General features: G+C 39.7%; 1 protein-coding gene across 6 annotated transcripts in view; it reads right to left on the bottom strand.

The window, feature by feature from the left end:
- Window positions 1–24,895, bottom strand: part of RAD50 (RAD50 double strand break repair protein) — a 36,244-nt gene extending 11,349 nt beyond the window's left edge. The window contains exons 1-21 of one of the 6 annotated variants that reach the window (XM_053376750.1): window positions 24,842–24,895; window positions 22,862–23,041; window positions 21,871–21,954; window positions 20,878–21,029; window positions 19,643–19,828; window positions 19,287–19,491; window positions 18,345–18,473; window positions 16,526–16,691; window positions 14,165–14,358; window positions 13,193–13,399; window positions 12,173–12,355; window positions 11,542–11,699; window positions 10,609–10,784; window positions 9,639–9,876; window positions 8,208–8,397; window positions 6,422–6,548; window positions 5,353–5,546; window positions 5,047–5,157; window positions 4,225–4,317; window positions 2,966–3,079; window positions 1,476–1,603 (exon numbers count right to left, since the gene is read on the bottom strand). In XM_053376750.1, the coding sequence (XP_053232725.1) occupies window positions 1,476–1,603; window positions 2,966–3,079; window positions 4,225–4,317; window positions 5,047–5,157; window positions 5,353–5,546; window positions 6,422–6,548; window positions 8,208–8,397; window positions 9,639–9,876; window positions 10,609–10,784; window positions 11,542–11,699; window positions 12,173–12,355; window positions 13,193–13,399; window positions 14,165–14,358; window positions 16,526–16,691; window positions 18,345–18,473; window positions 19,287–19,491; window positions 19,643–19,828; window positions 20,878–21,029; window positions 21,871–21,954; window positions 22,862–22,990 (3,164 nt within the window). In that variant the 5' untranslated portion in view covers window positions 22,991–23,041; window positions 24,842–24,895. Of the gene's footprint in view, window positions 1–1,475; window positions 1,604–2,965; window positions 3,080–4,224; window positions 4,318–5,046; window positions 5,158–5,352; window positions 5,547–6,421; window positions 6,549–8,207; window positions 8,398–9,638; window positions 9,877–10,608; window positions 10,785–11,541; window positions 11,700–12,172; window positions 12,356–13,192; window positions 13,400–14,164; window positions 14,359–16,525; window positions 16,692–18,344; window positions 18,474–19,286; window positions 19,492–19,642; window positions 19,829–20,877; window positions 21,030–21,870; window positions 21,955–22,861; window positions 23,042–24,031; window positions 24,311–24,340; window positions 24,562–24,614; window positions 24,688–24,734; window positions 24,793–24,841 lie in introns of those variants that run through there. The other 5 variants (XM_053376751.1, XM_053376752.1, XM_053376748.1 and 2 more) reach the window with 5 other exon arrangements.
- Between the last annotated feature and the right edge of the window lie 696 nt (window positions 24,896–25,591).

The following is a 25,591-nucleotide window of genomic DNA, read 5'->3' on the forward strand; positions in this document are numbered from 1 at the left end:
GATGATACAACGGTGGTTGGTTTAATTACGGCTGGAGAGGGGGAGATGGCCTATAGGAAGGAAGTTGAGCAGTTGGGGGAGTGGTGCAGGGAAAACAACTTACTGCTTAACTTAAAGAAAACAAAAGAGATCATTGTGAACTTTAGGAAATGTAAATTGAATATTCAGCCACTTATTATTGAGGGGAAGTGCGTGGAACAGGTCTCAGTGTTTCGATTTCTGGGAATGGAGTTGAGAGACGACCTAACCTGGGGAGAGAACAGCAAAGACCTGGTGAAGAGAGCACAGCAGAGGTTATATTTTCTGAGGATCCTCCGGAAAAACAATCTCTCAAAGGACCTGTTGATGGCATTTTACCACTGCACTGTGGAGAGTGTACTAACTTATGGTCTGTGCGTGTGGTTTGGGAGCTGCACGGCCAGGGAAAAAACAATGCTATCCAGGGTTGTAAAGACTGCAGAGAGAATTATTGGGTGCACTCTTCCCACCTTAGATCAAATCTATGCTGCCAGGTGCCATAAGAAAGCGGCAGAGATAGCACATGATAGTAAGCACCCCGGAAATGATCTCTTTCAGCTTCTGCCTTCTGGAAGAAGGTATAGGGTTATAAAGGCCAGGACTAGCCGCCTGAAAAACAGTTTCTACGCTAATGCAATTCTGGTTCTAAACGCAGCATAAGGGGTCTCTGTAGTACAGTGGTGCCTCGCAAGACGAAAAGAATCCGTTCTGCGAGTCTCTTCGTCTAGCGGTTTTTCCGTCTTGCGAAGCAAGCCCATTGACGGATTAGCGCTATTAGCGGCTTATCGGATAAGCGGCTTAGCGGCTTAGAAAAAGGGGGGGGAAGGGGGGAAAACCCGCAGGAACTCGCAAGACATTTTCGTCTTGCGAAGCAAGCCCATAGGAGATTCGTTTTGCAAAGCACCTCCAAAACGGAAAACTTTCGTCTAGCGAGTTTTCCGTCTTGCGAGGCATTCGTCTTGTGGGGCACCACTGTATAGTGTTTTTTAAAATGGGGTTTTAGAGTTTTTAGGGGGTTTTGAATGTTTTATGTAGTTTTGTAGCAGTTTTATGTAGCTTTTATGTAGTTTTCTGGTAGTTTTCTGTAGTTTTAATGTAGTTTTATGTAGTTTTCAATTTCATTGTTCCGCAAGGGACAATGACAATAAAGATATCGTATCGTATCGTATACAGTATTTAAAACCACTCTTCTCAGTATAATCAAATTGCTTATGCTGTAGTTGCTACAAGGTTGACCACAGTATACAAAACTAGAAACTTAGATTATCTAAGCAAAGGAGAAAAACAGTTTGGTCTACAAGGAAAGTATCTATCAAGATATGGTGAATATGCAAATACTTGTGGACTACTAGCTAGGACCAAGTATGGAAAAGTGGTAAATATGCAAATAATTAAGGTCTACTGCTTTGCAATTAAGAAATTATTTTTTTTCTTTTAAAAGGAAGTTCAGAAGATACCTTTTCAGTTGTGGGACTTCCATTTCCCCCATCTCCTTCAAATATTGCTTTATACTATTTTCGACTTCTTTTAGATCTTCATTTCTTTTTCTTAAAGTAAGGTTATCTTCTAACCACCGCTCCTGAATCTAAATTCAAATAAAATATATTAGTGAGTTAATCATCATCATTTTGTGCCATGACTATTTGAGAAGAGAGTTGGAAGAGATTTCAAAGACAGTCCGGTTAACTACAATGCCAGTGCAGGAAATCCACTACTACAGCATCTTTGAATAAAGCATGAGCTGTAGTTAAAAATGGGCTATGTATTTACTATACAAAATGTAGCAGTGTTTTGTTTTCAATCACCACTGTACTTGTATTTTAATTGGTACTTTTAGCTGCAATCTTATACATTTAACTGAGAGTAATCACCAATGAAAAACAACAGATATTACTTCACAGAATTGGTATTTCAGTAATTTTAACTAAAATCAGAGTTGAACCCTAACATCTGACAAGCAAAAAGAACAAAGTCTTATAAATGATAATTAAAAACAACCATACCAATCCAGAAAGTTATGTAAAAAGATTACTGTTTTGTCACCTGCCTCAGCCTTTGGGATGGGGCATTTTAAAAAAATATACAGATATGAAAGTCTTTTAAATTCTCAAAAGGAAAATGGTAGCAGAACTTCAAAATCTAATTGAATTCATGTGAAATAACCTTTTGTTTAGAAAGAACGTACTTTACAAGAAGCACTGAGTAGATAAAAAATGTAGTATGATAACTTGAGATACAGTGGTGGCTAATTCAAAGGTCAAATGTAAAAGATTCCTGGTTCAGGGTGAATGAAATGCTCCTTTATTTATTGCTACATATTCAATTTAATGCGCTGTTCATGCCCACCCCCTCTTTAAGATATAGAAATAACCAAAGAATAATGTGGGTTGATAACATATGATGCTAGTATACCTACAGATGAATACGTAGCATGACATATGTCATCGGACCCAGTAAAATAATTTGACAGAGCAGGTGGAACTGGCACAAGGAAGGATAAGTTCCTTAGCTCCTTGATTTGCAGTCCTGAATTGGGCTTCTTGGGGATATTAGTGAGTAGCAATCACATGTTCTGGAGCAGTGTGTCAGCAAGCCAGATTTCCCTATTAGGGGATTTTTTAAATATAGCATTGAAAAAATATTTTGTAATGTCACAAGTTAAATTGTTATGCTAACTGGTCAATCAGAGGCACATGACCAATTCAACTTGACGAAACGTGCAAAACGCACATGCTGCCAAAACATATTTAGTGAATTCAATAAAAAATACTTTCTTTTCAGACTTATTTGCAGGACGTTTGACTCACAGGAGTTCTCTCAGGCCCTTAATGCTGCTGTTAACTACGTCAGAATCATACAGAAGGCTACTTTGAAAACAAAAACTACTGTCTACTATGCATAGATATCAACAATATTTGAGAAAAATATCTGAACTAGACAAATGTACCTTCTGAGTATCGATATTTTGTCTAATAGTTCCAATTTCTTTATTTGTCGTTTCTTTCTTTTTCTCACATTCTGCTAGCAGATCCTTGACTTCATCAAGTTCAGATTCCTTTTGCTAAAAAAGGAAAATACAGAGATGAAAAAAATTAACATGACTTTGGAAGGTGTGAAGAAATGCTGTTTGTGTTCTGTGTTTTGAAAAATAGGTTTCTGTGACCACTGATGTTGCGGTATATGCTATTATTATGTATACTATTACTAAGTTGCAGTCTGTTTAGCAGAAGTTACTTGACAACTGGTTCTGAAAGATGAGAGGGAGGTGATCATTTTTAATATTTATGTCTGATATTTATAGATGGGGGCTGCATCAAGTAAATTCATTCTGATTTGTCTGAGAAACAACAGACTCTGATTGGCTGAAGGTTCTTGTAAGTGAATAATGGGAAGCTAGCTGAGAGTTGGGAAAGGGAGCAGAGGAAGTTGATATGGCAAAATCCAGAGGAAGTCAACAAGAAAGTGGACACTTAAGGCCTGCGTATTAAGTTTTTCATACCCACTGTGTTAACAATACTTTGCTGGTGAAGATCAGGAGGAGAGAGCCAGTGTGTGTGTTAAGCTAAGAGGCTGCCGTGTAAATGTATTTTCAGAGGAAGGCTACACAAGCAGCCAGAAGTACAACCACAGTCTGCCTTGGTCAGACCACACCTGGAGTACTGTGTCCAGTTCTGGGCACAATTTAAGAAGAATACTGAGAAGCTGGAACATGTGCAGAACAAGGCAACCACAATGATCAAGGGTCTGGAAACCAAACCTTATGAGGGAATTGGGTATGCTTAGCCTGGTAAAGAGGAGACTGAGAGGAGATAGGATAACCATATTCAAATATCTAAAGGGTTGTCACATGCAGGATGGAGCAAGCTTGTTTTCTCCTGCTCCAGAGGCTAGGACACGAACCAACTGCTTCAAGATACAAGAAAGGAGATTCCCACTAAACATTAGGAAATTTCTGACAGTAAGAGCTGTTTGACAGTGGAACAGACTCCCACAAGAAGTGGTGGACTCTGCTTCATTGGAGGTTTTTAAGCGAAAGTTGGATGGCCATCTGCCATATATGATTTAGTTGAGATTCCTGTGTTGGGCTAGATGACCCTATTTTTTTCCCTTATAAAAAGTAAAGTTGAGGATTCTGGTTTCTCTATCGGTGCTCACAGTGGAAGGAACAGGTTACTCTATAGAGGGTGTTATCATATTTGCAATTACCTGTTTATATTCTTCTTTCCCTTCTTGAATATAGTTCTCAATCTCTTTTATATAGTTATGGATGTTTTTAATTTTCTCTTTAATCTCATTTATCTGTGGGGAAAAAAAATGTAAAGAAATGCGTTTGCTTCCAAGACATGCATATCTATCTATCTATCTATCTATCTATCTATCTATCTATCATCTCAAATACGACAACATATTGTTCAGGTACACTTAAAAATACTAATTGTACTTTAACCTGAAGTGTACCGTATTTTTCCGTCTATAATTGGGGGCCTCAAAATTTAGAAAATTGGGATGATTGAGCTTTTGGGGAGGATTCTTTGTGGGGAATGCCGAAAATCGCTCACCCGCCAGAACTCAGCACACAACTCCCCCGGTCCAGCTGCCTGATCAAGCTATTTCTCCCCTCTGTGCCTTTCCCACAGAGGAAAGGCACAGAGGGGAGATATATCTTCGATCAGCAGCTCCACTTTGCAGGCGGCCTTCCACCCTTCCCCTTTCATTTTTTCCTGCATGGCAAAAATGAACAGCCTACAGCCTCCCTCCCAGCTGTAGGGCGGGCAGAGGGGGAGGAGCCAAGCGGACTACGGAGGCCCCGCGGCTTGGCACTGCCAGGAGCTGTGACTGCTAGAGCAAGTACCGTCTTTATTTATATATTTAATTGCTATATTCCATAGATAAGACACCCCACGTTTGTAAACCTTAAAAAATGGGTAGAAAACCTCGTTTTATAGATGGAAAAATATGGTATGTATCTTTGACTGCAGTAAGAGGCTGCATTATTTTAACAAAACAACTGAAGACAGGCTGTCTAACCTTCTCCTGTGTCACTTTGTAACTTGTGTTCTTTTTGCTTATTAACTCTTCTTTCTCATGTTGCAGTTTTTCTAAAGTTGCTTCAAGCGGAAATAGCTGCTCCTTTGCTTCCTGAAAACGAAAAACAAAACAAACCACCAATATGTATATTTTAAATTAGAAGTTTTGTCACTACTTCTATATATGCACATTTTAACTTTTTAATGGCTTGGCTGATTTTTTTCTGAAGCTCGACAAAACTGAAACACCACTTGGGTCGAGGTGAGAAGAAACAACCCACACCAGAATAGGAGCTGTTCCTCTTACCTTGATCTCTCTGTTCAAGGAATGTAACTCAGTGGTCAGCTCCACTAGCTGATCTTCCAGCTGCTGTCGACGTTGCATACGACTGGAAATTTCAAGTTTCTCTGTTTGCAGCTCATTCACTGCACTCTTCAGATTCTGGACTTGATTTTGTTGGTCTTGTTTAAGAGTCTGCTTCAATTCAATTTTACCAGTAACTGCAAATGTAATTAAAGGCAGGCATGATGTCATAAAGCAGAGAATACATCTTAGATGAAAACTGATCATTACCTTTAACACTGAAGAGCATAAATTTACCCTATTCAAAAGAGAAGATACCTAAGGTTGTGTGGTGGACAAAAATATATCTGGTAAGACTTTTAGAGAGATACAAAGTTTCTACTGATCTTGCTGTAATACTGTGAAAATCTTTCATAGAGGACAACAGAACTAAAGACTGTATATGTGGAAAAATGGTTACTACTTGCTATATTGAGAGTGGCAAATGTTTATTTGGTGAAAAACAGTCCCCATAGATTTCTGAACTGATTTATAACCAGGGTCACCACAGGCAAGGGCCCCACACGCTAAGCTATCATTTTATTTTATTTTTAAGAAGCTTCTAGTCCTCCTATAAAGATGAAAAAGCAGATGACAACTGACTCTATATCAGGGATGTCCAACCAGTATCCCCATCTGATCCTGGCCTGGTAGATCACAGGATCCTTATTGTGTACAAAAAGTTATGTGGAAAAAACTAAAAAAACTCTGTGTGCAATTCTGCACAATCCACCCACCCCACGCACATGAAGTGGCTTAGGTTTGTGAATAGAAGTTTGACAAGTATTTCAAACAGTTGATGGGGTCACAGCAATGCCATCTGCTTGTAAGAGTTAAAGATATTCCACTGGTTGCCACTTCACCCCCTTCTGGTAGTGCTAGAATATCCTAAAAGGATTATATTTCTAGGAGTGTGAAAACAGTACAATCTGGTATGTTGCCAGTGGGCTTTTTACATCCATGTGGGGAATGCAGAAATAGAATTCAGTGTCTTGTTACAAGAATAATCTAGAACTTTTTCAAAGCACCCCACCTGTATCCCACTGGTGCTTCTTCTCTTGCTTCTCCTGGCTTACTTGTAGCAGGGTCCGACCTAAATCCACTCCTTGTAGTTTAGCAGCCTGCTGAGCAATTTTTCGTTCAACATCCTTTAGATCAGTCTGAAAAATGAAGAGGCCAATATTGATATTCTTGAAGTGCTTGATATCGCTGTTGGGATGCAGTCAAGTACCTGGTAGGTGCAAGTGGCTATACGTATAGTAATCCCCTTAAGACACTAACACAGCCGTCTCTTCCTCATAATGACCTGGTGCATTTAGCATGTATGCTGTGGAGGAATGTGAAGCCTACACAGGCTTCTCACATCCCCACTGCAGACTGCTTTTACATTAACTGCTAAACAGAGGAAGAAGAGCTGGATGGGGGCACATGAGATTATATTTCTTAGTATGCAATCAAACTTTTGTAGTATCCTTACCAAAGGAGGGATACAGAGTACTGATGTTCTGGGCATGAAGGTCAGGGCAGCTGCTATTGTCATTTGCCTGCTCAGGTCCCAAGCTAGCAATCCCCTCGCCACCATTGCTCCCCTTACTGCAGCCTTCCCTGCACCATTTGTCCCTAAAGGCTGCCCTCCCCACACCATCGTCTTCCAATAGGCTGGCAGAGGAGGAAGAGGCAAGATACTACCTACTTGAAGCAATTAACAAAGCAGGGACTTGTAGCCCATGGCAGCAGGGCCAGGGGGTTTGTTCACCCGCCCACTGCCCACAAATGGTGGTGTGGCAGCTCATAATCTTGAGCACAGACATATACACTTAGAAGCTGCTTTCTGTGAACCAGGACATGCCATGCGAAGAAGGGGTCAGATTGATTGGATTGACTTCTCCATTACCTTTGAATTTGCTTTGCTTTACAGGAGACGAGGGCTTGAGAGGGAGAAAGTATGCAAAGATGTGAAAGAACCAAGGAGAGAGATGTTGCCTAAATAAACCTTTTTCAGATTTTGAGAGGCAAGGAGGGAGTCAGGTTTTAGGATGACCCCATAGGTCTACCCTTTGAGATATTTAAGATTAAAATGGGGAAATAAAAACTGCATTTTGTGAGTACATTTATTACGTGTTAATACAATCCTATGCATGTTTACACTACATTCAGCCCATGTCAGTGTGCACAGGGATGAAGCATGAGTCTTTTCAGTGTATTTGTTATTATTTTTAATATACGTATTTAGCTATCTGGATAGACTCTATCCATTCACATTGTATTGGACTCCAAATTTCTCTGGCAAGTTTGAATCCTCCTGTCGGTCTTCACCAGCTGTAATTTAGAGGCTATGTTATAATCTATCAAAATTTTAATCTTTCAGGCTTTTAACATTTTTTCCCCATCTCTTACAATTAAGTGTTACGTTTCCATCTCTAAAATGAGCAGATGTTCTCTGGAAAGTCTTCTATATGCTTATATTTTGATACTATAAAGCACATTACTATGGCTTGACTAACTTTTGTGTGATTATCTGCTCTGTACATATGGCTTTTTCTTTCTAGTTGTGACAGTTGCAGTCTAGATTGGGTTGATTTGTCACTGCTCGGTATCAAGTGCTGATGGTATCAAGTGGTGGCAGTGGATTTGAAATTACATGCACTAGCTGAGTGCTGGTGGAGAAATGAGAGAGAAAAAGATCACATTGAACTAGACTTTTTTTTTTGTTTTTAAAATCCACATAAACAGAAGTGCTTGCCAAAAGACAGTGGATGGAGAGGGTGGCCAAATCCATGCACTGAACCCAAAAAACCTTGCAGGCACCCCTGCCTTACCTGATATCTTTCCATAAGTGTAATATCTTGCAGACATGCTTTAGCACTTTCCTCCTCAGTCATTATAGTACCTAGGAGGGTTTCCTGTTCTTCTGTATCACCTTTAAGTTGTTGAATATCTCTGTTGAGTGTCTGTAATTTGTTTCTTAAGTCGGGTAGGTCTTTTTCTTGGAGTTCAAATACCATTTGCCTTAGCAAGAAATATAAAATTCATAATACTTTCCATCTTCAGCAGAAGAATCACCACAGTACAAATAGTAGCTATGCTTGGATTACATATGGAATGCTTATTTTACAGAAAACATCTTTTAGTTTGTCATTGATTTTGCTCATGACATTTTATCATATTTAAGAAACCGTGTGTACTATGGCATTACGCTATAAATTGCTGTCATCCTGTGAAGAAAAATTACCCTAATGGCCATTAAGAGAAGGCCAAACAAACAAACTTTGCATGTATTTACTCAAAGGTGAAGTGGTCCACTTTAAATGCATTTGGACTTGTTTCTCAACTGAGTAGATTCTTGTATGAAATGGGCTGAACTGAAGTGGACTGCTCTCAACATTTTGGAGCTACCACACATTAATTTTCTTTTTAACTTTAACTTTATCTTTGAACCTCACACAATAACTTTCAGTGAAAGCTATCCGTTTCACAGCTTTTATCATTGTCTCCCTCCTGCCATTTTATTATTCTGGCTGGTCTTATGCTGTACTTTTAAACTAATGTTTTGTTTGCTTTTTAAACATGATTATGATTGTTTCTTTCGGGTACCACTGACTTGGATCCTAACTTCCTGTGAGTGGAGTTCCTTATGGAAAACTCTTACCAATGGAATGCGGAAAGCTGTTCCCTCCCATTCCACTTTATCCCTGCCCTTTGAAAATCTGCTCAATGGTTGCGGAACCCACTTGAACAACACAGGAGCGGGTGCTGGAAGCTCCATAGGAAGGAGATCTGCAAAAATCCCCCTTTTCCCTGAAGCAGACTGTTTGGATACAGGATGCAAGCCACTGTCTTATTTTATATTGGAAGCTACTTTGGATGCTATATATCTGAATGAAAAGTGCTTCAAAATATTTACATAGATAGAGCAGTATCTAACAATAGAATTGCCAGCACAAGGATTTCCACTTGCTTGCTGTAAATTCTCCCTGCACCCTTCATCTGCTCAAGAGGGTGGGGAAACAGCTTTAGGGGGCATATGGGAAGAGGAGACAGAGAAGCTCTGTTGCAGAAGCAAAAATATTTGCACTAATGGGTCTATTTAGTTAGATATTGCCCAAAGTGTAAAACTGCCTTCCCAAACGATATTAAAGGGCAATTCAAAAATGGCTGCATTCTCTGAAAATTTTGCTCACCTCTCCTATAGCATATAATTCCTGTAACAAAAAAAAAGAAAGAAAGTTTTATTGCACTTTCTGACTCACCTGACAGGTTTAAGTGACATCATTTCATCACGTCTCTTCTCCCTTCTCTTAAGCTCAGACTCTGTTGCCTTCAGTTTGTCTGGAGCAAGACGCAACTTGGACTGAAGATCATCTAACACATCCTGCAGTTCTGCCTGTGTTTCAAAGACCCTCTGGCAAACTGGACAACACGATTCTTTTTCATCCGTTAATTGTGTAATGAACTGCGAATAAACTGCTGTAGCTCCAGCAAGCATGGCTGTTTAAAAATGAATGAATGAATGTATATAACCAAAATGATAGCCATTAAGACAGAGCATGGGCAGCATTTTATCAAATTCACCAATTCATGCAATGGCATGATTAAACCTGTCTTGTCCTAATTAAACAATTGCCTTAAGAGCAACATTGAATTCCACCCTTTAGCTTTGCCAACATGACCTTAATAGCGCCTTTGCTATGGTCTTAAATTTGCAGGTTTTTCTTATCATTGAATTATAGGCATGAATCCAATTTTGATCCAGTTGATGCCCCCTCCACCCAGAAAATCCACCCCAGAGTGTTTGACTCTCCAGAACAACATGGAAAGTAGTGTTGAGGCGGGGGTGGGGGGGGGAAGTTGCTGCAGGAAAAATGGGAAATTAGAATGTCTTCCTTTTCTGTCCTCCTTAGATCAGGCATGGCCAAACTTGGCCCTCCAGATGTTTTGGGACTACAACTCCCACCATCCCTAGCTAACAGGACCAGTGGTCAGGGATGATGGGAATTGTAATTTGGCCATGTCTGTCTTAGATGATGCCTTGCACTAGATCAAAGATTCTTCTGCAGGCAGAAAGACTCCTGCTTGAAAAAGGGCATCAATGTATGTAAGCCATCATTACTACTATTATTCTTATTTACAGAAAATACAACAAGTGTATCAACATCAAATTGAATATACAGCCTTGCAGAAAACTATAAGGTAGTAGGGGAGGGAGTTGTATAAACTTGCCTCGTTGTTTAGATGCTTTTTCTATTTCATCTTGAAGTTTGTATAGATCACTTTCAAAATCCTGGCTTCCACAAACATCAAAAAGCTTTTCTTCATAGCTGGACAACTGCTCCTCTTTTCTTTTTAGTTCGGCAGTAATATGATTTTTGTTTTGCTCCGCCGAAACAAGTTCTTTGCTGAAATTTAAGTATTGTTATAACTACAAATGAGATAAAATTGCTCTTGTAGTCTCAAATATTATTTACCTTTTAATCTGGCTAAATTTTTGGCTCTTTAGAAATGTCTTTTCCCATGAGCTATTTTCAGTTGTGCCCCTCTATCTACAGAAGGCACTTTGCTCCAGCGGAGGCTTCTGTGAAGGGGGAGGGAAGTGGGGTTTTTTAGAAATCCCTATTAATTTGCCTGACCTTTGAGATCATCTATCAAGAACCTGTTCCATATTTCCCCCCTCTATCAAAAGTGCAGCAGACACAACAGACCATCTTATCTGTGGTGGCACCAAGACAATGAATCCTCTACCTAAGGAAGTTAGTCCAGTCCTATCATTAACACTTTCACTGTTTGCCCTTTAGCAGACAGCTATGGCATCTCTTTTTCACCAGAAACTTACAGGTATGGCCATTTAAAATAGGGGACTGTGAACTGTGGTCCTCTTTTCTTTTTAAAATAGGTATTTTAATATAAAAAATGCTTTTGTGTATTTGTTTGCAGATTTAAAAGGGAAAGATAAAATGCTGAAAATAAACAGATTTGTGAATAGAGTCATTCATACAAAATGTAAAGGAGGTTCACTAAAATGAACACAGATGCTTTAGTAGCAGTATCTAATAAATAAATAGTACATGTAAAAACAAGAAGAAAACTGAAAGAAAAAACTGAATATCACCCAACTACTGTATCAATGATGCAAATTTCAGTTTAAGAAAAACTTACGAGAGCTTGGCAAGTTTGTCTCTTGTCTGATTAATTTCTTTAGTTCTAGAGTGAAGCCAATCTTCAAGCTGCCTTTTATTAGGGAAATATCCAAGCAAGGAAATTAACTCTTCATTGTGCCTGGATTTTATTTTTCTGATTTGCTCCTCTTTATCAGCCTTTTAAGAAATAAAAATGATACCCATCAATAACTTTTGATTTCATTTAAAAGTCCAAAAGTTAATTTCAAAATACTCAATAAGCAAACAAATAATTCTAATTCTGAAAACATTGGGCTGGTTCAGACACAATTGTCAAAACAAGGTATTAAAGACCTCAGGCTTGCATGCTCCTCCCTCCCTGCTGAACACTACACTTCCCTCTCTACATTCAGGTTACCATTGTATGAGATTTTGTCACATCTGGTAAACTATGACTAACCGCAATAATAACAATATGCCTTCAGAAGTAAATCCTACAGAATTCAACAGAACTTACTCCCAAGTAAGTGGGGTTAGAATTGTAGCCTAATTCTTACAGGGCCAAGTTATGGTATTCCATCCAACCCAACTGTTATTTTAATTTAACACTCGACATATACTTTGTGCTATACTTTTAACACATGTCAGCAACGTCAGAAAAAAGGCACTACTTTATCTTTCTTCAGCATGTCCATTTGAGTTATTATTGCAGTATTCAAATTCAGCTGTTCCATCTCTTTTTCCAGTTTTCGAAGAACACTGTCCAAATTTGCTTTCTCTCTTTGCAGCCCTTGTACTTCCACTTCTAAGGCTTCAACATTGCAATTCTTCTCGGCTTCATACAGTTCATGTTTCTAAACAGAGAAATGAAAGGAGGAAGTTTTGTACCAATTAGGGACACATATGCTAACAAATGTCAAAGACAGTCAAAACTAAAATTGTTATTCACTGAACAGAAAAGCGGTACAAGTAATGGATCCAAGATTCTCTAAACAGCAGTTTACCAAACTTTTAGGTTTATTTTTCACTGTTATAGTACACAGAAGTTATTATGTTCTACTAAGTGATACTACGTTGGGCTGCAGGTGGTGGCTCACATGGTTGAATACCCCTTCCTACAAAATGGTTTCCTACACATAGAAAAAAAACACCCATTCAGGAAGAGGGCTAGGTTAGAACCATTCTCCCTGCAACTTGTGCTTTTCCATGTGAAGGGACTTTTTGTATGAGGAAACTGATGTGGGCCTTCATACACAGTCTGAAGTGAAAGAGTCCAAATAGTAGGCCTAAGTCAGGAACACGTGCAGAAGTAGATAGGGTATTTGAGGTATGCATCCTACATAAGCTTTGGGCCACCACAAATGACATATGCATCACCCTGCCTGGTAGCACTTCATTCACATCATGCCACATCAAGAAAAGGTAATAAACACGTGTAGGTCACCACTGCTATGTGACATTTGTGGATTTCAGGCAGGCACTGTGCCTCTGTGTGTGTAAGTTCTACCCAGATAGAACCACATTTGCATAGCGCTAAGGACTTCTGGTGATATAGATTAGGTATTTGGAAGGAATAGGGGAATGTTGTTGACTGATCAAAGCAGTTTTAGATGTGGTAATTATTACACACACAACTACTTGTTGTCACTTATGTTCCCATTAATTAAATGCTACAAAAATGTAAATCTTACTGCTCTGGTAAGTTCCTGATTCAGTTCTAGGAGTCTATCTGAGGACCCTTCAAGCTGCTGCAATTCATGTTTTAGGTTCTTTGCTTCAAGCTGCTTCTTATTTTGAATGTCTGACTTCAGGTCGCTGGTTCTTTCAAGTCCAGTTTTTTTATCTCTTATTTCATCTATTTGCTTCTGCTTCATTGTTTCCTTCTCACCAAATTCTCTCTGAAAGAATGACATTCATTTACAAAGGCTGTTGCTACTTAAAAACATGCTTTAATTGGAGTTTGTCCTGTGAAATCAACAGGAACCAAGTGTAAGTAAACATGCTTAATTCCCCACCTGGCACCTCACATTGTAAAGTCTTACCTAGTTGACCAACTCAATTCATAACAGAGGTAGACTGGGCTGTAATATCAATATCCATTCCACTATTAGAGAGGAACGCATCTATGTTTCAAGAAGGTCTAACTGGTGTCCGTAACATTTCCCTCCTTTTTTTATAATTTGAAGTATTACTGGGGATTTCCCACTTTCTCCTAAATATACTACACAGATACAACAACATCTTTAGGCTTCTCTTTAGGGCCAAGCCTTCTCAAGACAGCTTCTATTATATACAAACAGAAGCACAATATTTAATAAAAACAAAACCACAGCATATCAAAGGCAGCAAAACAGAATTTAATTCTAGTGATTACTACCACTCAATACCTCTCCAAAATAAGGCAAATGGTCAATCTCACTTTTAATCAGTTATAACCATTTAACACAAAAACTGCACAAAGGCATACACTACATGGGAGTTCATACTACTGTACTGTGCTAATCTAAAATTTATTTGGAAATCCCACTATTCCAATGTTACTAACTTTGAAGTAAATGTGCTTAATTTTGGACCCTGATATTTCTAGAGGTTTAGAGTGTGGCTGTATTTTGCTATTTTACATTAACTTAGCTTTTAGGCAATGCAAGAACACAAATATTTACCATTAACTGATTAGCAGCTTCCATGTCTTTGTCCTGTCTCTCTTTCACAAGCCTGTGAAAACTATTATTTTGCCTTTCATTAAAAGGTGGTCTTTCAAATCCTTCCAGTTCCAACTGAGCTGCCAAAGACTGAATTAATGAGTCCCTGGTTTTAATATTCTGTTGGTGACGATCTGCTTGCAATTGAAGACGACCTTCACAAACATATAAACAATGAAGTTTAAACACAGATTTTTAAAAGCTCAAAATATAAGAATTCACAACTCTATTAATCAGATACAAGAAGCTCCAAAAAGCTCAAATGAGTCTTAAATAGAAATTTCCACTTTGTTAATTAGGGGGGGGGGGAGAGAAATATACAACCACTTAACTTTTAAATCTGTTTTAAATGCATAATTAAATGCTTTGGAAATCTATGTTCTCATGCTTTCAAACAAGCTTCAAAATTATTCTGCGTGTGGTCAGCAGATGTGAATAAATTTAGGTCCTGGGCAACAAGGGCTGATTCAGAATCTCCCCTTCGTAGCTTATGTTCAGTGGGTGAATCCAATATTGCACTCATAGCAAGGGTAGTTCTCCACCCTCTCTACCACAGCCACATGCTCCTCAAATAAAGCCTCTTTTAAGAAGAAGGGGCCCCTAGGGAAGCCTTGAGATATGGGGGTCAGAGGGCTGCAGTGTGGACTTGGAGCCATGGCTCAAGAAAAGTCTAGTTCACCACTGAGTAAACTTGCTTTTAGTGCCAATTTAGGACTAAGGCAGCCATGTATGATGTCTACTGTATTATTTCATAAACAGCATGGCTGCCTTTGTATTATGTCCAGAAGCTAGTAAGACTTTTCTGCATAACCTTTATTATTTGTGCTAGTTTAGTCCTGTGGGTTTATCTTCCCTCCCATTCACCTTTTCCTACATGACCAGATATAGAATCATTTGGAAGGTTGCTCAGTCATCTGATTATTCTTTATATATGGAGGGGTCCCCGCTAGTTTTTTCTACATCTAGAAAAACAGCTGGGGGAATTCAATCTGACAGCAAAAGACAGCCCAAGGGGGAAAGGTTAAATGCACCCTTCCTAAGCATGACATTAAATCTGAAGTACTTGCCTCTCCAGTGCATTTTATAACTAAAAAGCAACTGGACTCTCATTCACAGGTCTCCTGCCTCGTATGCAATTTGATTTTCAGTTTCAGAGGGAAAGGAGGGAGATTTATTTCTTTGGTCTTTTCAGGGAAATAAGAGAGAACTGCTTCTTTGATGTTACAACTACTGTAGATAGGTATACTGAATAATTCCTTGTTCCCTTTTAGTTTGTTCTTCCTTCCCATCAAATTCTATGTATGCTTACTCAGAAATCAGTCCTATTGATTTCAACGAAGCTCACATCAAGTACACGTCCATAGATGTGCATTTTAATTCCACAGCTTCTTTCAAAACGTGTTTTAAAAAGGTAAAAGACCAAAATAAAAGGGTTGGTTTTTTAAAATCCACTGTTTTGCAGGGATGCTGGTACTTTTGTGATCTGGTAAGGCTGCTTTCAAAGACCTCAGATTAAGGTATGTTCAGTGATGAATCCCAACTATTATACTTTACTTTAGAAAAATGTTTAGTGAGTTAGACAACTGTTTCAAACAGTTTCAAAGGTATTAAAGACCTACCTTATTCCAAATTTAGGATTAAGGACTTTGAGGAACATGATCAGCAACCTAGTTACTGCTTATCTTCAAGAATTCTCAAATTTGAGAAATATGTGGTTTTGAAGCCAGATAGTTGTGTTGTGTTCTGATGGCAGAAGAGGGGAGGCAATTGTAAACAAGTCCCCATTTCACCTGCAGTCTCTTCCTACCCTGAAAACCCAGAGGGTTGGGAGACCCTGAGGAACAGGGGGTGGGCGGTGGTGTCCGAGTGTTGGGCTGCAAGCGGAGGAGGGAGCTGGCGAAAATCATTTCACCTTCTGTTTGTGTAAAAGCAAGTCCGGAGCCAACCCATCAATGCTACCCAGAAAATCCAACGATACAAGATTATGTGTTAACTTTTTATGGCCGCTCTCATAACTTTTCAACATGTGGAAGTGTGTGTAAATGTGTTTTGCCGTGCCTTGATTAAATGTTGATGGAGTCCGATAAAATAGTGCTGGGTGCTGGACACAGTTGGCCATCCTTGTTGTAACTTTTAGGTACAGTTAGTGGCTGTTGTGATAGCATTCTGGAATGGGTATAATGGATCAAATAGTCACCAATGAAATCTAGTGCATGAACAGAATTTAATATGTTAATCAAGAAGTATACCCATTTCTTATATAGCTCACTGCAAATGCTATTAAGTGCTTGAAATATTGAAACAAACAGGGTACTACTGTACCTTGTTCAACCAACAATACTGATTTTTCTCTGTTGAGTCTTTGATATTCTTTGTTTGCTCTCTCCAATTCTCTCTGGCATTCTGTTAATCTCCTCTCCTTTTCTCTCACAGTTTTTTGGTGGTTTTGGTACATATCTCTAAGATGCTCATCAGTTCCTTGAAAAACCTAACATTACAGTACAGAAAAAAGTAGTTTTTAAAAATACTTTATCATGGTTCAGTGTGTGAGTACAAGGACCAACCTAGACAGGATGCAGACCTGTAATTAGGATACTTGAAAAAGTAGTAATTTACACAGCTGCTTTTTAATGAAGATTTTTAACACTTGCCTTAATTAAAATCCCCCTTCTCTGGAATCTGACAATGTAACACCCATGGGTCCTTGAGATCTTCTGGCACCTCAATGCCTTCTTCATCATGAAGTGGTAAGTGTAGCTACCTCCCCTCTTGAAAAGTACACAGAGTTAAAGGAAAGCTGTAAGTGTTGCCCTTTCCGCTTCCGTCAGCCCTGTGTACATTTCAAGGCGCTGATTGACAACTGAAACACTGAAGAGAAAGTGGAGCCACCAGGCAGGTAGGCTGGAAAAGGGAACAATATCAAAAACTGGGAAAGGAAAACAGAGTGACCAAGTAATGAGAAAGTGGGGTGCTAGCTGCAGGAGCCAGAAGAGCAGAAACAGCCAGATGGAATAAAGCATGCAAGACACATACACACATTTGATCCAGTAAAACCAGATCATCTCTCTGTCCACTGACTGAACCTTAGCAAACATGGATCAGGTTTCCAATGCTGCCATTGTACAAAAGCAGGGATTCGAGGCATAGATCCTTTTAAAGTCTACAAGAGATCCTTTCAAAACTAGTGTCAAATCACAGGTCACCTCTGTGTAGACAGGTGCATCCTGTCATTGGTTGGTATTGTTGTTATCCCATGTAAAAAATATGAAGATCCATGAGGAACTGTGCATTGAATGTGATGCTGACAAGTATGGAATCTGTGGTTTTTACTATGCAATCTGTAAGACAATGCTGTTGTTTTTTGGGATAAGCCGATGTAAAATCATGCAAATCCAAGAGAATCCGTTTTAATTCTATTAGATCTGACTTTTACCCGGACCTCATGAAAAAGCAAAGGGTGTGTGTGCGTGTACACACTTCCACTGTCTGTTTGGAGGGGAAGCAGAAGGGGTTGTGCTCACAGCACTCTCAAAAATCCAATGTTTCTACAGGCCCATAAAGCTTGGTGACCCTTAGCTTCATACTTAGATGAGGTCAGTATTTTCAGTGGCATGAAAAATGACTCTTTACTCTTAACTTTTTTTGGTGATTAGTGCAAAAGAGCTGGAAAAATTGCCCTCGCTCTCAGCAGGCTCTGTTTGCCTTTCCTATCATGTAACCAAGTCCAAATGCCAATTTAATGTCATGACATCATCCCATTCACTATACGATACCCTACTGGCTGACAATTCCAGTAATTCCAGGGGTGGGGGAGACTACAATATTTTTTTAAAATGTGAGTATTTGCAAAGTGTGGGGTTTTTTGTAAAATGAAATAATTCAGACATCCCCCCTGCACTACTTTTGACCTGATAATTAAAACAGGACAACAGTGGACCCAAATCTGATCACTGTGATCTACAAGGTGAATGGGAAGCATGGTAAGAAACATAAATTATTGCTAAAACAAGGTGGCTCACTGATTAAGAAGCATAAAAGCTGCTGTACAAAAATTAATGATTTGCCACTGAGGCAAATTAGATTTTATTGTACAATCCATAGTCCATTTCAAAGTAGAAAAGACCAGAATGATCAAGCAAACCTTCTCCATCTTTTGTTGCAAATCTTGGTTATCCTTTTCCATCTGTCTTTTCCGACTCTCCAGAGCTTTAACTTCATTGTCAAGTCTCATTACTTTCACAAGATTCTGCTCTATGTCTGCCAAACGATTCTAAGAAGGAAAGAATGCTTAAAATAAACAAACTATGTACCAAGTGTTAGAAATGTTACACATTTCTAATTATATTAAAAGCAGGTACTTAAAATGGAGAATTTAGGATGGTACTGATCAGGAAAGCTGGAATCTTTGAACATAATTACTATCTCATAATGCTATGAAGCGGTGCAGTACTTTCTACTCAGAAATAGTAAGGAGAGGACCTTTTTCCCTGTCCTACTAGCTCAAGAATATTTGTAAGAACAAGGGGATAGAGCAAACATTTATCACTCCAAGGTCAGGAAATAATGGTAATTGTACTTCTACTTTCCGAGTACGTTTCCAAGCACAATTCAAAGTGTTGGTGCTGACCTTTAAAGCCCTAAACGGCCTCGGTCCAGTATATCTGAAGGAGCGTCTCCTCCCCCATCGTTCTGCCCGGACACTGAGGTCCAGCTCCGAGGGCCTTCTGGCGGTTCCCTCATTGCGAGAAGCAAAGCTACAGGGAACCAGGCAGAGGGCCTTCTCGGTTGTGGCGCCCGCCCTGTGGAACGCCCTCCCATCAGATGTCAAAGCGATAAACAACTACCTGACATTCAGAAGACATCCGAAGGCAGCCCTGTTCAGGGAAGTTTTTAATATGTGACATTTTAGTGTATTTTTCATCTTTGTTGGAAGCCACCCAGAGTGGCTGGGGAAACCCAGCCAGATGGGCGGGGTACAAATAATAATTATTATTATTATTATTATTATTATTATTATTATTATATACTTCTAAAAGGAACACTATTACATAAAAATCTTAGCTATACAGAGACAATTAATTACCTTCAAAGGTTCAAGTTGATTCTCAATAGATTTGACATTTTCCTTGGATGCAGCCAACTGAGTTTCCCTATCAGAAAGCTGATTCTGAATCTCATGTGCCTTTTCTTTATTCTGTTTTAAATACTTCAGTTCTACTTGACACTCTTTAACTCGCTGGCTTTGTTTCAGTCGTACCTGGCGGAGTGTTTCCAAAGCCTTAATGTACCTTTAAAAAAAGAAAGAAATGCATACATTTTAAACCCCAATAGCATTAATATCTTCAAATGATGCAATTAATTAATGAGTTCTTTAAATGTTAGAATTAAAAGGAATCCAATGTTTTAATTCTATCAGAAAAGCAATCAATGAAAGTTAACCTGGTTGCTGAGAAGATCTCATCAAATTTCTGTTTCAGAGCTCTTCCTTCACTTAGGGGCCAGTTGGATTCTTCTTGATGGCAGAAAATGACATTATTAATCACAGACTTAGAAACACCCAGGGCACTAATCATCTCTCGGTCAATTTCTGCACACTTGGAGCTTAGACTGACCTTCTCCCCATACCTGTATGAACAAAGAAAGAAAATGTACAAGTCTAACTATGTACTACAATCCCAAGACTCCGCTAAAAATAAAAGATCAATCCACAAGCTCAATATTTATTTTCTGAATTCAATACAATCTCAAACCTTTATTTTGGAATATAGAAAAGTTCTGAAAGGTTCAGTACAACAACATGCAGCAAAATCTGCATCTAACAATTAAAATACTGTTGTATAATATTCAAAAATCCTCACTGCATGTTGCAGAAACCTGGCTACTATCTCCAGCTTATCCCCATTCTGACTGCCACTCCCTGCTAACAACCAACTGCTTAAGTTATTTTCCATATTAAAGAGTCAGTTGATGTGGAAGTTTCTCTGGATAAGGTAACCATTACATATTTAATATATGGATGGGGTGGGACATCCTATTGGTGCAACAATAAAATTGCTTGCATATTTACAAAACTAGGCAGGGAACGGTATGGTTTCAAATTGGATGGGGGACCTGGTACATGTTGAAATTCCTTCATTGCAGGTGGTTGGACCAGATGACCCTCAGGTCTCTTCCAACTCTAGAGTTGTACAGTTCTATATTCTGTTGTTGTTGTTGTTTACTTGCCCTTTACCCTAAAGTCACAGGGCAGGTTACAATACATTTTTTCCAGTTTATTTTTCTTTTAAGTCATCATGTTTTCTTCCTTCAAAACAATTTCATAAACACAAAAACTATAAAATCAATTAGATAATCTACTTAATTACAGAAAGATAAAAAGCAACTGAATGCATTAGTTAAAAAAAAATATTTCTGAAACATTTAAAATTAACTGCACTACAAACTTAATAACAGATTACAATTCCTTCACTGCTTTGTAAAAATGGAATGCAGAGCTACCAATTGTCATTGTCTCCATTTAAGTGATGTAACTGCAGAGAAATCATGAAGGATCACAACCAATATATTTAATAAATAATTGAAAGGCTCAATATTTTGTTCTGATATATTAGAAAAGATGAACAGGCAAACATACAAATATATGCAACAGAAAATATTTACGTCTACCCACTAACTTTGTTCTAGTAATGACTCCTTCAAGAGTTTTAAATTCTGTTTTCTTTCCTTTCTGTGTGCATGCCATGGATCTTTGGACAGCAACAAGCTCTCCATTAACATCGCGAAACTGAAGTCGAATTTGAGCTCTGACATCTGTTTCATTGGCGACCTTCAGCAACAAGAAAGTAAATTTAGTAAGTAAGTTCACCTAATTCCAACTCTATGACCCTTATCCCCTGTTCTTTAGTGCGCACACATAAACTGTCCCAGCTATTTCAATGCATATTATTACAATAGAGCTAAATCCCTCCTGTACATATATTCAACATTCTGGTTAAACATTTATGTAATTATTTGCTAAATGTCTATGCTGCTCCACAGCAAAGCTCTAAGCAGTTTACAGTAAAATGTTGCTGCCAGCCAGTGTAGTCAATACTGAGCAAGGTGGACCAATGGCGTGACTCACTATAGGGCAGTTTCCTATGTTAACTTCCAGTAGTAGCAACATAATCCCTGCAAACCAGAGCTACCCTTGAAAGATGGTTCAAAGGAATATTATAGTGACTGGAACTGAAAGGTCCAGAAGATTCAAGAGAGACATACACCCTCATCTGTTACCCACCATCACAGCCAATGCAAGGCCTGGGCAAATAAGAAGTTATTCCTTCACAAGGGGCTAATAGGATAATGTTTTCTCAGGGTGAAATGTAACTGTTAATGGGAATAGTTTGTAGGCCACAAGAATACCATTTCATAATAAAGGAGTTTGCAAAGAACAAAATATGTAATACATGACAGAATAATTACTCTTAGAGATATATAATCTCAAATGGCTCTATAATCCAGTGACACTTCATCTCAAGGCATGCATAATAGATATACCATTTGTCACTTTTCCACAAGTAAGAAAATGTTAGCTCAATTATTACTAACAATAAATTTTCCTTTTTTATTGTACACATGTTATGCTGCTTACTGGTCGTTGTGAAATAAACAACCTCAACACTTACTTTTGGGTCATGAACAAATGAGTTTCCTTTGGTGCCAGGTGGAAAGTCCCCAGTGCAAATATACTTGAGACATTCTATGATAGTCTAATTAAAATAGAAACAAGTGTCAACAGGATACCAATACTTGCTGCTCTGTTGTTTCCAGGAATAAGAAACAGACATAAATCTAGAGGCAATTCATACTTTACTTTCTCCAGATGTCTTGTGTGTTTAACAGCTCATGCGAGTATTTTATTCATGTGAACAATGTTAATGTCAGGGGACAGGGATGTCTCATGGAACTCTGCATATCAGTTTCCATTAAAAGGGATGCAGAACACACTATATACTGCACCATTCTGCAAATTCCTTCCTCAAGGTGCCATTGTTTTGACATGAACAGACCTTTCATGCAAGCTGCATGACTAAGCTGGGTTTTATGGTGGTGCTCATATTTTAGTCGGTGGGTAGGACTTGTCATTATTATGCTACTAGATTAGCATTTTATAGTTCATTGTTTTAAAGGTTTTAATTGTTTTTAACTGTTGTATTTCATCACTTTTGAGTTACGAAGTCACTTTGAGACTTTTTGTAGATAGTGACTACAAATAGGAAATCTGTTAAACACACAAGACAGACAAGTAAAAAAATGTATCAACTTTGTTCCTTGAAAATACTCATGCCCTGCTTATCAGAACTGCCATTTTCCACAGCAATGCTATATATTGTTAAACACACTAAAGCTCATAGATTAGTACTTGTATTGCTCAAATTCAGGAGTCATTATAGTTCAGCAGGGTATCTGGGTTATCTGACAGCAAAGGAGCACAGCTTTACTGAGGACTAGGCAAATGGATCTGCATTGTCACGCACAATTCACTAAACTGCATCCTCACTGGACAATCACATTTTTATAACTGAATGCATTGAAGCTGACTAATTACAAACCCCAACCCAGAAGGTACAAAAATGCAGTTTATCTAAAATGAAATTAAACCTACTTGAGTCTTACCGTTTTCCCAGCACCATTTGGTCCCACCAAGATAGTTAAAGGATTAAAGAAAGTGATCACTTGCTTGTCTTTGTCCTCTACTCCAAAGCTCCTCACACCGAGGATGCTCATTTTATCAATCCTGGACATTTTTAATGAAAATTCCTTTTCTATAAACACTACCTTGTATTGTTCATAAACCTGCAAAAAACAAACAGTTTAACTGATAAATCAAATACATCATTTACCTTTCTTCCTAGACAAGAATAAGAAATTGTAATGAATAATTAAAGAAAGCAGAGCAAATTCCTTTTCTATATCATTATAGGTAGTAAAAATACTGACACAATGCTTTTGTTATGATATATCATCCTTCAGCTAATTTTCATTCCCAGATCAGAAGACAGACTAGATCAGATCTATTGGATCAGATCAGATAGATCAGATTTTGTGAGTAGGAAACCTCAGGCAGGCCTAGGGGGCAAATTTGGCTCTCCATGCCTCTCTATTGGGCCTTCAGATGTACATCAATAGCCTTGCCCTCCACTGTTGTTTTTGCTTGGCTAGATAGAATATGTCATTGAACTCTAAAAATATTTCTTGCTTGCCTGGAAGAGGGATTTGTGAGTGGCGTGTAGAATCTAGCCTACTGTATGTAGATAACATTCACTGCCATTGATCCATCCACTTTGACCTCTGACCTTGCCCACTTTCACTTCCGGACCTGCCAACCATTGGCATGTGGCCCCAAAAGGTTGCCCAGAAGCAAATGCAGCCTTCATTGCAACCCCCTGCAATGCAGGCATTCACTGAGGGCTTCAAACCACGAACATTCAGACACACTGACCCATGCTGAAACACAACTTTTTTACTATTATTTGTGGGTTATGGCCTGCTCTCAGTTCACAGCCCAACCCAAGCTGGGTTACACCACCATCACTACACGATCATTTCTCTCTCTTTTTAATGCTGTTCCTTCTTTAAAAGAAGCAGGGGGGCAGAAGAGAGAAGGCATGAGGAATAAATTCAGGAAGAGCGATCAGGGGAAAATCGTCAGTGAAAGCAGGTCCGATCTTTCTCACTGGAGGTGGAAGATGGCTTCTGATGCTTTTCTGGCAGGATTTACGGCAAGTGAGCCCCTGATCTACCCACTATTAAGAGATAAAGAGGAGGAGGAGGAGGCCTCCTCACCGCCCCCAGTGACTCATCCGCCGCAGCGTGGCCTCCAACCCCGTTGGGGAGGAAGCCACGGCTTCGAGGAATCTCATTCTAGGAACTCAGGAGGAGGAGGAGCGCCAGGGAACTGCAGCCGCAGGCGGAACCGTAAAGCCGAGAGGGACCCCCAAAGGTCATCCAGCCCAACCCTCTGCAGCACAGGGAGGGGAGAGGGCGCTCCGAGAGTGACCGGGCTTTTAAGGGACTGGAAGGAAGGACCCCGTGGCCACGGGAGAGGGAGAAGCCGCGGCTGCTGGGATACTCCTCAGCCCCTCACAGAGGCACCTGAGAGGCGGACGAGCCTCGGTCTCCACCCAAGAAAACGGTTCTCCGCGAAGTGAAAGCGCCGCCTCCGCTTCCCGCCCCAACAGGCCGCCCTCACCTCACGTCCCAGAAGCCACAAGGCTTTCGCGCCAACGGCAGAAAGCCCCACCCGGCCGACGTCATCGGCATCGCGGGAGGCCCCGCCTCCATCTCCAACATAGAGATAGGAAAGGCTTAGAGGCGCGCGCCGTCGCTGACTCCTACTTCCCGCTGAACTGCTGCAACCCACACCCACCTTCTCGCCCGCAACGTAGGAGGGATATTAGAGGGCGGCGGTAGGGGCGGCTTCCGCGCAGAGCTAGGAAAGTATAGAGAAGGGGGCTGCCGGGAGCTCGTGCAGCGAGAGGGGACTTACGAGGCGCCCCTGCCGCTCTCCCGCCCTGGCTCTGAGGAGAGAAAAACCGCCCACGGTAAAAGCACGCGGAGAGACCCGCTTCCCGGTGCCGCCGGCCAGAGACTTACGTTGCAGCCTGACAACGCGGGCCTCAACTTCGGGTTCTTTGAGATGATTCTCCGCCCCTCTCCTGGAGGAAGTGAGGAAATAAAATCGGGAGGTTTTGCGCAGTTGCAAAGCGGGTCAAGACAAAAATTGACGTCTGCCCCTCCCCTCTGGCTTGTATTTTTAAGCCACGCTCCTTGGAGTGCAGGAAGACCAGTGCAAGGAGCTTTATCGTCGGTCAACTCCTGTTGTGCTTCACATTTCTGTACTTGAGCCTATATTGTTTTTGTTCTTTTGCAATACTGAATGTGCATGTGATCTAGTCCTGCTGAATACAGAACCCTTACCCTCCAACTCATATAATTCTACAGGGATAATGGACTGTAAGGGTTTTGGCAGAGAAACTTTTAAAACTTTTTTTTGCTAGTCCTGATGTCATCTTCACACCATACACTGAAGGCTCTCTTACACCACAAACAGATATGGCTTCCCCCAAAGAATCCTTGGAACTGTAGTCTGCTAAGCGTGTTGGGAATTATAGTTCTGAGAGGGGTCTCCGAACAACTCCCAACACCCTCAGCGAAATAGAGCTCCCATGATTATTTAGAGGAAGTCGTGGCAATCAAAGTGGTATAAGATGTTTTACATGAATGGGTGCAATGTTCTCATGGAGTTATTTTTCTTTTGTTACACTTTTAAGATTGTACGTTTGATTTTTCTAGTCAATTTTCCAGCAAATAATGCAAGGCATAAGGTATCCATACCATAGATGT

The sequence above is a fragment of the Podarcis raffonei genome, chromosome 2 (genome assembly GCF_027172205.1).
Source record: "Podarcis raffonei isolate rPodRaf1 chromosome 2, rPodRaf1.pri, whole genome shotgun sequence".
Classification (NCBI taxonomy): Eukaryota; Metazoa; Chordata; class Lepidosauria; order Squamata; family Lacertidae; genus Podarcis; species Podarcis raffonei.